General features: G+C 35.2%; 1 protein-coding gene across 2 annotated transcripts in view; it reads left to right on the top strand.

The window, feature by feature from the left end:
* Positions 1-11,757, top strand: part of LOC123557492 (ectonucleoside triphosphate diphosphohydrolase 1-like) — a 34,185-nt gene extending 22,428 nt beyond the window's left edge. For both annotated transcript variants that reach the window (XM_053543809.1, XM_045348974.2), the window contains exons 3-6: positions 5,066-5,307; positions 6,164-6,453; positions 9,027-9,180; positions 11,231-11,757. In XM_053543809.1, the coding sequence (XP_053399784.1) occupies positions 5,066-5,307; positions 6,164-6,453; positions 9,027-9,180; positions 11,231-11,310 (766 nt within the window). In that variant the 3' untranslated portion in view covers positions 11,311-11,757. The remainder of the gene's footprint in view (positions 1-5,065; positions 5,308-6,163; positions 6,454-9,026; positions 9,181-11,230) is intronic.
* The last annotated feature ends 1,993 nt before the right edge of the window (positions 11,758-13,750 follow it).

Raw genomic sequence — 13,750 nt, 5'->3', positions numbered from 1 at the left:
TGCTCAAAGTTTGTGGTGAAATAGATTAACGTCTAAGAAATTTTAGTAGTGTTTGATTTTTTATTTACGTTAATGTTGTATCTTTCATATTACCGTTCTCGGAATCAATTTGGTTAAAAATGTCTTGCAAGTTACTTTGTTTAATGGCAGTGTCAAAAAAATGCATTTAATTTTTTGTATATTTTCCAATTTCATGTGCAAAGCATGAGAAAATGTAGTAAAATATTGTATCAACTGATTATTATTTTAAAAGCTGGATTATCTAATTTTCTTACCCCCGTAACATTTCGAAATAAATTTCAAACCTTAGCCAATTTCGAAATACCGATAAATAATAAATCTTAATATATATTAAAGTATAAATTTGCTATTGAGGCATTTTGAAAGTATGTGTTCAGTTACCTCATTTAAATGATCACTATGATTAATGTCCTTGACATGTTGGCACAAAAATAATTATCTTTATTCTATGATAGAAGATTTACTACGTCACAAATACAATACAGATATCTAGTAGAGAATGTTTGTGGATTTTACATGCCGCATACATTTGACTTCTCAGAATATTTCAGAAAACCAGGTTTAATTAGAGCACAATCAAGTTATGCAGTGGGACATTTTAGAGAATTAGAGAATTCCGGGGGGATAGGTTGTTAAAACGAAATTCGTTAGTTCTTCAATGGGCTAAAATGGATGTTTGAAAAGAAACGGTAAAGGATAATTTATATTTAGTACACATTTCGCCGAAATTAAAATGATATATAACTTTGCTGCATAACAGTAAGGAATGGTTTTATTTGCCAGCTGATGTTTTAATAGTCCATTCTAATTAGATATTAACTTTTAAAGCAGGTGTATTTATCTCGTAGTAAAGAAAAACAGTAGTTTCTCCAAGGAAAAACTGAAACGATGAAAGCAGTCACAATCACAAACGACTCGGTTGCATGGTAAAAAATATTGAAATTGTAAAAAAAAAAACTGATTCATATGTAGGCGATGTCATTTGTTTTCCCAAAGAAGAGAAATTCAGTTTTCTCTTAAATCAGACAAGGTCAGGACTTTAAATTGCTTGACGGTTATAAGTTTAGTCATTACATAAATTAAATTTAATAGCCCCCATACAACCTATGCTAGTGTGCAATAAAACCCAACAAAAACGAAAACAGTATAGATCCCTGGAATAACTTGCAGAGTCATGTTCAATGTGTAAAAGTTGTTGTATATTAATGTCACCACGGCGATGTTTATATTGAACCTTTCCATCGTAATGCAATTTGTTATGGAAATACAAAGCAAATTGGTTTCGTTGTTAATTTATGCATACTTTGTATTCTCAAAAATTCAATTAATAGCTATGGCAGTATCTAATTATGGAGTCGAGATGTTAAGTTCAGAAGTGAGTCCGAATTCACTATCAATTGAGTGGCCATGAATTCTATCTCTTGGTGAGACTAATGATCCCTTAAAGATACGGCCATAAGCACGTAATTCGTCCATGTCTTGTTTTTGTCAGGTAACCCTTATCATGCTGGACATAATTGATTCTGCCTTTACGACCAGTCCAGATTATAATCATGACCTGCACTGTTCGCCATACAGTTTGTATCTTTTTGGAAAGCTCCGCTTTTAACAGTTAATGGTACCGTCCAAATTAAAAGATGGACACGTTCATTATAGAAAATTGGTAAGGTAAGGGTTAAACAATGTAAATCACAGGATTGTGGAAACCATACAACGGCGACCAATTACAGTAATAAAAGCCGACGTAAGAAGTTTTAGGTTTTCGCTTTTATATAAAACAAGTTACACTATTTTAGTGGAATTAATATAAATCTTGTTCTTTGGCATTTTCCTACGCCTGAATGTATTCGCAATATTGTTAGGCTATGTAACAACGTTGATCTATATGAAAGGAGACCTCTGTGACTAAAAGGTTATTAAGGTTAAAAGAACTTGCGCCTCAACACCGAGTTTGAAAACTCGAATGCCAGAGGATAGCATCCGGGATTTTCCTCCACCACTAAAAGCAAAAAGTCGCCATATCACCTCAAATTGTGTTGGCGTGACGTTTAACCCAACAAAAACAAAACAAATATATTTGGCCGAGAACCCAGCTCAAGATTATATTGGATGGGCCAGTATGTTTTCACCGAGCAATGAGCAATTTTGTTTTACGAGGTGTTCGAGAGACAGTAAAACAACTATTGTCGCTCGATATTAAGCTCTTCATTAAGGAAATAGATTTTAACTATTCCCTAAACACCTATGAAGTAGTGGAATGATGGCGTTATACTAATACAAACGGTTACCAAATCAGCTACCGAAAAAATGCAAAGGTGTTTACAAAGCTTACCATGAATACGATATATATTTACATGTATGTCATAAAGTAGAAATTTTCGTCACAGTTAGCGAGTAGTATAAAAGAGTATAAAACTTGATGTCATGTCTATCCTTTCAAAAGCAGCATCTGTCGAACGCTCAAATGAAATAGATAACAAAAGTTACACATGATATCAGTCTCAACACACTTTGAATTCATAAAATTTTGCATGAATGTAACAAAATACGTTAAATACGTTTAAGGTAGAAAAACCATGTCAATAATATCTTTGACTTGTTACAAACATTCCAAAAATATTTTGCGTCAGTTGGTGCAACCTCTGTTAACAAAACCATGAAAAATCAAAGTCCTGCGTACAAATGTAATTTTCTATCCAGCTAAACCACAAAATCAAGCCTATAATACTGAAAACACTCTCTGTAGAACTATCCCCCGTCCTTGAGGTCATATTCCAGAAATCCCTGGAAGAAGGATCACTTCCATCCCGGTAGAAATCCGCATATGTTGCCCCCATTTTTAAAAAAGGTGATAGGTCAAATCCAGTAAATTATAGGCCAATTTCATTAACATGTGTCCTATGCAAAGTTCTTGAACACATTGTTTCCTCATCTATTGTTAAGCACTTCACCAACCATGGTATTCTGTATGACCTACAGCATGGATTTAGGGGGAAAAGGTCATGAGTTACTCAGTTAGTTATGTTAGTAGATGATCTGGTCACTTCAGTCTACAATAAGAAACAAGTAGATCTTATACTACTAGATTTATGTAAGGCTTTCAACAAGGTTAGCCATAAGAAATTCCTTCTAAAAATGCACGAATATAGAGTCAGAGGTAACACACTAAGATGGGTCAAAGGCTTCTTAGATAATAGGATCCAATCAGTAGTTTTAAATGGCACTACCTCTGATGCCATCCCAGTATCATCAGGTGTCCCGCAGGGGTCTGTACTTGGTCCCCTGCTCTTCCTAGCTTACATAAATGACCTCCCACAAAACGTCAGTTCCAACGTCCGTCTGTTTGCAGATGACACGGAAATATATCTAACTAACTTTGTCATCTGCAGACCAATCTGTCACTCTCCAAAATGACCTTAAACTTCTAGAAAAGTGGGAGTTGGAGAGGGATATGGAGTTCAACCCCTCCAAGTGTCAAGTGATCCACGCCACTAGAAGGAAACATCCTATCTCTACCCAGTATTACCTACATGGAGTCCAACTTGAATCGATCAGCTCAGCTAAATACCTAGGCGTGGATATCTCAAATGACCTATCATGGAACAATCACATAAACAGGTCAACCAAGAAAGCTAACCAAACCCTAGGGTTCTTACGAAGAGACATTAAGGTCAAATCCCAACCCATTAAGACCATTGTTTACCAGACTCTTAATCGACCCCAGCTCGAATATGCCTCCGAGGTATGGTCGCCCCACACCCAAACTCAAATTGACCAAATTGAAAGCGTCCAAAGGAGAGCATCCCGTTGATCAAGACTGACTACGGCCATACTTCCAGTGTAACAGATATGCTACACTCCTTTAACCTTCGTCGACTGGATTTAAGGCGTATAGATTCTAGGTTATCAATCTTCTATAAGATTCATCATGATCTGGTTGCTATCCCAATCGCAGATTACCTGACCCCAATGACCCGATGTGTCCGCTATGGCCATTCCCTAAGTTATAGGTTAATTAATGCAACCACCGACTATTACAAGTTTTCTTATTTTCCGAGAACAGTGTACCATTGGAACCGACTTCCTCCCTGGGTCGCCCACCTCCCTACCCTAGAGCAGTTCAGTGCTGCAGTTTGCAGCCTTGGACATGCCTCGCCCTAGTTCTCCTGCAAACTCATGTTTAAACCTTTTTATATCACCAAAGTTATTTTTAGTTTCTTCCACTCTAATTTTTTATCACTATATTATTTCTCTTTTTGATTTTGACGCGCAAAACGTCTACGTTCCCGCAAGGGGTTTGACGTCAACGGAAGATAGATAAACCACAGTGAAAATAAATCTCTTTTTTCGCATGGTGTTCTCACCAAAGGCTGTTTTGTACAAATATACGTACATTGTGTTGTATCAATACTTTCTTACCGTGAGAGTCCGACGCCACATATAATGAGCATTATCGTTGAATATTAATGTCGTGTGTTCAGGCAATATTGTTATCAAGCCTTGTCTAATAATTTCCATATCAATGGTAGCTGGAAATATTGTAGACAAATTGTATCATGTCGTTGTTACTTTGTTAGTGCGGAAATGTGGTATCTTACTACAGTTTGTTGCAATATGTTCTCCTCAAAAATATTTCTCGATTTATGAAATCAAGTTATATCATACTTAACTGCCAATTAACCAAGTTAAAAGGTACTTGTGGGAAATGCGTGGACGTGTCTTTGCTTGCATAAACCAAAGACATGATCTGACCAATCATCAACAGAAAACCAAAGACATTTTCTTTAGCTTTTTAAATCGCCGAAATTAAGAGTCTACGTCTTTACGATACCAACCGATCGTAATAAATAATCAGAACTGAACTGATGAATGAAGGTGTATTTTAATCGATTTAATATGCTAGTCATAACAAAAATTAAAATTTGAAATAACATTTTTCTTGCCACCTTTATACTCAGTTTTAGCTTTTTGTCACGTTTTGTTTCATTCTACTTCAGTAAACTTTGTTTATGAGAAAAATGATATAACTGATATCTGTTTACAGACCTGCTTCAGACAGTTTAGGGTTGATCGAGCTGGGTGGTGGATCAGCCCAAATAGCGTTTATTCCAGATGATCCGATATACGCCGGGAAGATGCCCGCAACCATTGCTGGCCAAGAATACGGGGTTTACTGCCATAGTTATCTTTCATATGGTGCCACTCTTATGTCTGAAAGAATAGCTGAGTTGCTTATACAGGAAAACAAGCATGCCAATGTGATTATCAATCCCTGTATGTTGAAAGGTAGGTTTAGAGATTAAACGTTTTTGCACTGTGCAATCGTTTGAAACGTATTTTCTTTGGAAGTTTTCCAACAAGACATTGTATTTACACATCTCAAATGTAAATTCTCCATATTTTAAAACTTTTTACAACCAACCATCTTGTTAGTGAAAATACATTAGAAAAACATGTCTCGCAGTTTGCAGTATTATCACGCTCTAAGACATTTATCGTATTATCCTATTTTGTTGTATTTCTTCGCCAAAACTCTTTAGATATCAATTACCACGATGCTTCTTCGAAAGCAAGCGCACAGAGGTAGAATAATAAAGTTGGAAGGTCATCCAAAACGGTGTGATAAAACTATATAATCTATTTTCAAATAAATTTTCTGTGTCTTAATTAAAAAATAATATATAGAAAAACCGTATTTTAACGTTATTAATACACAGAAAGAGGCTATACGTCCGCGAATTAATTTCACAAGGGCGTAGCCCGAGTGAATTATTCTTGCGACGTATAACCGATTTCGGTTAAACACGATTGTGCTATACATTATTTCGATTCTAATATGCCCTGAATCTAAAACAGTAGATAAAATATAGTAGCACTCTTTCTTGGTTGCAACAACAGTTTAAATCAATGTTAGGAATAGAGTTGAAAATTCCACCGGTATATAACCTTGTCATAATATAACAAGATTCAGTTTTTAAGCAATGACGGCTAAGCAGGTAAACAAATGTCACATTATTATACAATGTTTCTAGTATGAAAACTGGGAATCAGATGTAAAAGCATAGAGATCCTGAAATCAAAAAACTTTAGACCAAAGTTGTTTCTATCGCATCATTATTCATTGCATTTCTGATTTGTCTAGGAGACTCCAGGAACGGAACTTTAGGATACAAAATGGTGGCCATGATTGGCGGAGGAAATGCGTCACTGTGTGAAGACCTTCTTAAATATTACCTGGCACCTGCTGATGACGACATGTGTTCTCCAAAGCCTTGTTCGATTGGTCAGGTGTATCAACCGTCAGTGAAAAACAAACAGTTCTTTACCTTTGGCCTCATCTACTACCTAGCAAAGGATTTTGAAATTCTGAGTGAACCAGGCCTTCTTGATTTGAAACAGCTTCAAAATACTGTCAGGGGATACTGCGAGCAGGTAATGTAACCAATTATGCCTTTGACTACTCAAAATATTGTCCGAACGTTTTCGAGTAAATTCTTTCACGTGAAGTTTTGTCAATGAAATTACATTGTACTCTCTTATTTGATTTTGGGATACGTACAAAGGCATGACTTTCTATTGGGCAAATGAATCATTTATCATCTGGCTGCTTTGTTCTCAGAACATTTCGAAAACATCAAGATTATTGTTTATGTTCACTAAGAATAATTTATTATGTCCCAAAGGGTATTTTTACAGATTTTATTAACTATCACAACAGCAATTTTATGCCAAACGGCGGCCTTAAGAAGTCTCACCCGTACTTGAATTTAGTGATATTATATTTTTTGGGTCTTTGGAATCATGGAGTCTATTTTGTATAGTAGAATTCTGCTTAAGCCGGTGCTAGTGGGGCTTGAGATGTGTGACACTTTCCATTACCTCTCGTGAACAGATTCAATCAATCTGAGACTGCTATTATTTGCTTGGTAACATTCTATACTTTAAAAGGAACTTTTTATAAGTTCCAATAGGTAATGGAATATGCGGTTAGGATTCTGTGCTGTAACGCAACAGTCAATATATTCGATATATGAGGCTTGGTTTTGCCCCTACTCCTTTACATCTCCAATTACAGAAGTTTTTATTGTTCTATAGCGTGTAAAACATTAACGTGATTCTTACCCGTTATTAATTTTAGTTGTAGAAGCGAAGGCTCAAACTCACGACCCTTAGTTTCGTAGTCAGACGGTCTTAATATTGGACTACTGTGTCCCCTCTTGTAACTCTTCTGATGGTTCGTTATTTATGTTTATTGAATGACAATCCATCCACTATTGCCTGAGCATCTATGCGAGCTTATTATCCTGTAAGACAAGAATCATAAAGCCAAAAGCTGAAGAAATTTAACCATTATGCAACTTCCATAGAATGTAAGCCGAAAAGGCAACAAAAATCAGAAGTTAAAATTGGTCACTGTCTACGGCAAATGAGAGCTTAACATACAGTAATCAGCGGACAATACACCTACGGTCTTTTCTATTCAGGGACTGTCTGTAGTCCTGAAAAGTACATTGTCCTGTATTGGACAGGAAGTGCCATGTTTTGTAATGATATCTTTTATATGTCAATACAGCAGTACCACGCTTGGTGTCCCCGTCGTTGTAACTACAACCGCCGTAATTGCGTGTCAGTGTCGTCGTTTCGCTAACGTCGGGAGTTGAAGTGTAACCGTAGGGTTTCATGGATCATTTGGCCGAAGCCTTTTAGTACTGCGTTTGGGTTCCCCATGAAGAATCTCCACAAGTCCTTAATGATCTATCCTAGTCGTTACTTTGATCAACGTTTATTCCTACAGCTTTAATCGGGACACCGATGCTTACGCCCCAATAATTGTCTACATTCGTCGATGAACTGTGCCTTCTCAGCGACGTGCACACACTGGAGGTTGACAGATGTATAAACCCTTCCAAAACTCGTATATATACCCAAACATATGTGGGCTATAAACAGCGGTTGTGTGATCGATAATTATATATTTAGCAAGCACTGCTTAATCAAATACCTACAATCAACACTTCTGTATAGAGGACTGGGTTCAGCTTTTATCTCACATGAATCAAAGGACGAATTATTTAATGAATTTAAGAAAACTTCAATACATGTATCATGTTCCTTACGTTTAACCTACTACTTCAAACCCTTCTTCAGTAGGAGAGATATTACGTGTCAGTTCGGTCAGTTCTTAATACTAGTAGGATGTTCACAAGAGGTTCGAGATGTATTCGATCTCCTGGAAGAGGTGTCGATTTGACAGAGAATGTTATTTCTAAAGTAGTAGTCCAAGACCTGTCTCATTTAAGGATATTTGCGATAATGTACAGAAACCTGTAACAATTTACATGATGAAAGCAACACATAAAAATTCGATCTATCTGATAATAAAGATATTGTTCGATGAACTGGTTGAACTAAACGACACCAGTAGTTCGCCAATGATTTTAAAAGCCTTATATATTTAACTAATGGCTTTGGGGATGAGTGAATGCTTTTAGAACTGCATTATAAATCATGAAAATAATTTTATGTACTATTGTAAATTATTCAGGGAAAGGTCTGAGTCAAATAATTTAAGCTGATATTTTTACTAAGATCTAGTTTTTATTCGACTGTACATTGTTTCCTTACATTTGAATAAATAATGTTTTATAACGTTAAGCAATGCAAATGTGTAAAAAACAAACTTCTGTCAAGTAGAAGAACGGGAGAATGCTTCAATATGAAAAATTCGATCCTTAGGCTGAGAGAAACCGTTATGGCAAAATAGCTTAGTAAACATTTTTAACATTAGTCTTAATACAAGTTTCAAGATTTAATGTTCTCTTCCTCCCAATTTATGATTATCTAGAACACTTAAATCAAATAAATAAACGGCAATGCCGCGAAATGATGAATCACAACTAAGCACAATTAACATTTCGAAGGGAAGTATGTGAATTACCTTTTTGCAGCAGGTTTCTAAATTTGAATTGAACTGGTTTAATTGATTTTTATTGAAACCCTTTCAGAGTTACGAGTATGCCACGGAAACGTTGGGAATGTCAGAGAAGTACGCCTCAAGAAACTGCCAGGACGGATTGTACATACCGCTACTGTTTTCTGCCCTCGGTCTGGACATTGACAATGTCATTGCAGCCAAGGACTTAAAGGGATCCTCAATCGGTAATGCAGCTTTATTTTTGTAGCCATCTTCCATTGGCAGACACTATACAGAACCAGTTTTTCACTTAAATGTATCACTTTGAACTATTATAAATTTCAGTTTCTGTTTAAAGTTGAATGTGGCAAATCTGAGCTTTGAGATTTCATTCAGTGTTAAACCTTGCTAGGTTGACTCTTTGACTTATGAGCAATTAAAAAAAAACTTATAAAGTAGTTTTGACAATGTTCAAACCCAGGGGATCCCAAGACAGATCTCCGTATGTTTCAAACTTCAGAGAACACCACAACAAAGCTATATATTTTCTCTTTCCGGAAGAAGTTTTAAAAGTGGTTTTAAAATACAAATGTAACTACTAACTAGTATGTTAAGTTTCTCGTTTGTGCCCGTTTGCCTTTCGCCACAAAAAGGTAGTATTGATATCAAATATCAGTGTGTCCGATCGAGGGAAAAAAAACAGGCGGTTCACGTCGCCATGTAATGGTAGTTTTGATTATAAGAAAAGTTCTGGTCATCCTGATGCAGTAATGCTAAAATTCGATCTTTAGAAATGATTTTTATGCTTATGAGGACATGGTCTTTTTGATGTGTCTCAATCTATCTGATATATTACAGTAGTGTAGCGTCGGAAGCGTGGCGATCGAATGAATAAATTTTAGTACATAACTAAATGTAGCTTCAGTACAAAATTAATCAAAGGTGATGAATGAAATTGAATTGTATGAGCTACAGTATTCAATTTGAAAGGATATAAATATAATATTCGGTTTCTCACATGCACAATAACGATAGAAAAAAAATGAATTTGACTCTGATACTAAAACACATAAGACATTATCAGTTACTCAGTCTTCAGCTTATGATTTTCATTATTCACGCAATTAATGATAGATATATTCAAACACTAATGATTATTTACTCATCAATTTTATACTCTTATATTCCTTTGGCGTGACGCTTGGTGAAAAACGTTAACATATCACCATCCTGCATCGTTACATGTCGTCTTAATTAATAAATCGGCTGAATCAGAATAAATCAATACAAATTTTCAGAGCTTCCAGGTATTATATTGTGTTAAAAAGAAGGTCTGTGTGCAAAATTATTATCTTGATGAGAATATCACGTGAGGGACTTAACAATGGGATTATACGTTTTATAAAAATCTGCCATTTTCTTTCAGTTACATATCTCAAACATTTCCTCTTTCAGCCCTGACCAGGGTTTAAGCAGGCTCACAGTTAACTATAAAATTTCTTTCAAGTGTCAAAGTGATTAATAATCTAGTTTCATTGATTGCAAATCAGATACTATTTCCATTGGGCTTGGTGCAATGAATGGAAATTAATTAATTAATGTTGACACGCCTTGTTTATATCTTGTTTACGACCCACAAAACTGCTTATTATATAAGATGAATGCATTTATCCCTCATATTTCTGTTACTTTTCTAGTTGCTAAGTTTCATTTACATCATCATCCACTTACCCTAAGTGAGTTAATTAAGTAGATATTTTAACCCACGAGAGTATAGGTAATGTACTGTTGCTTTTCCTTTCTACTGACATCTAGTTTTCATGTGATAGTAATACCATGTAATGCCAAAAGCACTTAGTAACTTTGCTTGCAATGACTCTTTTGTTGCAAACATGTACAGTTGTGACTTAAGCTAAAACTTACTGCGGTGGTCTTTAAGATAGTGACAAAATATTTCTTTGTATAATATTTTACTAAACGGCCAAAAAGTGGATGTCTTTACCACACGTTTAGCATTAGATTAGTTTAACTTTGGATCTGATCCATATGATACCTAGCGATGTAAATCTGTCTTTAAGAAATTCGGTTTTATTTACACACGTTTTTAAAAATTAATAAGCGGTAAACACACCAATATACAGTAAAAAGGGTTTTAGTAAATAATTGAACGAGAAACTAATAAATGAGTATATTTCATTTTAAAGGTGTTCATTGATAAACAATTTTCTACAGCTAAATTAATGGTAAATATGTAAAGTTGTCCAAATTCTATGGGAATAAACTTTCTACTTTCAGCATGGAGTCTTGGTGGAATGTTGTATGAGGAAGAGAGAAATAGGTATCAAGAACTGGCTAGTCAATTGATGGAATTATAGAAGAGCAGAGCCAATTCCAAACAAGCTGTCATGACGATATTCAAGACTTTAGTGAATTTTAATCTCCTTAAAGTTTTCTTGTTTTGTTTTTCATGACGTTGATTCATGTTGTGAGAATGTTTTTGATGATGACAAAATACAACCGTTCTGCAATGATCTAGTCTCTTTAAATGTGAATGACAGTACCAATACATTAATATATAAACGCCTATCTACTTTTAGTTTGAAGGCCATTTATATTATGATATATAAAAATTTGAAAAAACAACAACACATACTTCAAGAAATATAAATTGAACTGTTAATTTATAAAGAGCATGTGGGGAAGTGGGGATGCGAAGAAAGTGAATCATATTATATAATATACATAGATATGATACCATTTTTAATTGTATAATAATAATAGCATACAAATTTGAATGTGTGTTTAATAAAAAGTCAATCGTTCTGAATGTACATGATCATACTTGGGTTGGCTGCGAGTCAATCAGTCGGACCGTAAAATGTAACTCACTTGGTAAGACTTAATAAAAGGATACTTGCGTAGTTCTAGTAAAATTCTATTTCAAATGTAGTAACGTGCGCTTATTACAACAATGCAACAATAATCTAAATGAGCTTTCGTGCCCGAGTTCCAATCATATGCCCCGCAATGACGTGGCTTCGAGACCACTCCTCAGTTCTATATGTCTGGAAGCCATCCAGCTGGATTACGGAAAGCCCACCGCTTTTATCCACGTGCTTGCCCATCCCTGAAACAATGCTAGAAGGAGCACCTTCGGTCTTATTTTTGACCCAAACTGTGCCAATGCCACCCAACCCCTACCTAACCCTCAAAACTACCGAAACAGAACGGTTGTTATAGAAGTGCATCATATGTAAAAGTAGCTCTACGTTAACAATTATTGTGTTTATAGAGCTATATTAATACTCAAGGAGTAAATTTTAAAGGAGAGTAATGGGTCTGACAATCACTCACAGAAACACAACGTAAACTAGAGGTTTATTACGTTTAAGAAAGGCTGTCACGAACTTCCATTGAAAACAAGAAACTTTACTCATTACGGATGACATTTATTTAATCACTGTAGGAAGTAAAATCTACTTTCTGATTATTCTTGTGCCAGGATTTAATTAAGTTTGTGTCAGCTGAGAGCGGCACTTCTAACAAGGAAGTATTTACTCCTGTATCTTTTAATCAGTCAATGGATGTTTAATTAAGTGTAGTATAACATCGAAGTTTTGAAGCATTAAGTTTTAATGCAACTACAGCCTAACTTATATATAGCGACCAAAAAATGATGTCTTTATGTAACTTGTGTTCCATTGCAGTCAAAATTACACATCAAAGATGAAACTCGTTATTGAGGGTTTCTTTGTACTGAATTTCTTTACCACTATCAAAATAAGAGAATTCTTTAAAACTCAAAGTCCTCTGTTTAGTATCCCAACAGTTTCCCGACTAAATATGCTATATTTGACACCCATGGTGACCATCTTCAATTAATTGTCCTTGTTCACGACCATCATTGAATTGCCATAATTCGTAATTTCGACTATTATTATAATTGTTAATCCTTTCTTTTGCACGTGTGCAATGTGAGCTCAAACAATCTTTAGAAGCGCCTATAAATTTTCCCGCAACTATTATAAATGAAGCATAACTAAGTTAACGGTACAAAAATATTTTACTGGCCTCAAATGTAGATCTAGTCATACATAGCAAAAACTGAGTGAAGAGCAGTCGTTCCGAAAATTGCCACATTTAAACATGTGATTTTTGTTTGTATTGATTTTTAATTCCAATAAACATTTCTACATGCAGGTATTCTTCCTTTAAGTTCTCCCATCTCAAACTACAGCTAAAAGATAAGTGGATAAGTGACTGAATAGAATAGAGGTATATGTCCCAAGCGAGGTTTAAACTGCAATACTAGAACTCGCATATAGATACGTATTTAATTTGATATGTGCTAATGGGATGAACAACAGATAGACGAATGCCAAAAGTCGTAACCACGATGAAGAAAGACGAAACCACGAACGTTAAGGTCAAAACCTTGATGACAAAATCAAATGTCAAAAATAGGATGATAAAAGTCGAAAATGCGAAATTAAAAGTTGAAACTACGATGGTGAATGTCGGCAGTACGGTAATGAAAATCGAAAGCACGGTGGCGAAAGTCGAAACTACGATCAAGGAAGACGAAATCACGGAAATGAAAACACGATTACTGTCTTTACTAAAACCTCTGCAAATTTTTCTGTACAAAGGCAAAATATTTCTCCACAACTAAACCAGCTTCTTATTATATTTAGAGCAGCAACTAGCAAAATCTTAAACGTCCGTATAGTGTTGCTTATCAAAATCTCTGTCATACATGTATAAAAAGTGTTATATGTATTTGAAGATCCTACGCGGCCTTATGTGTATTACTTT

This window comes from Mercenaria mercenaria, chromosome 5 (assembly GCF_021730395.1).
Source record: "Mercenaria mercenaria strain notata chromosome 5, MADL_Memer_1, whole genome shotgun sequence".
Classification (NCBI taxonomy): Eukaryota; Metazoa; Mollusca; class Bivalvia; order Venerida; family Veneridae; genus Mercenaria; species Mercenaria mercenaria.
The sequence above is the reverse complement of the archived record's forward strand: the minus strand, read 5'-3'. Positions and strand labels throughout refer to the sequence as shown.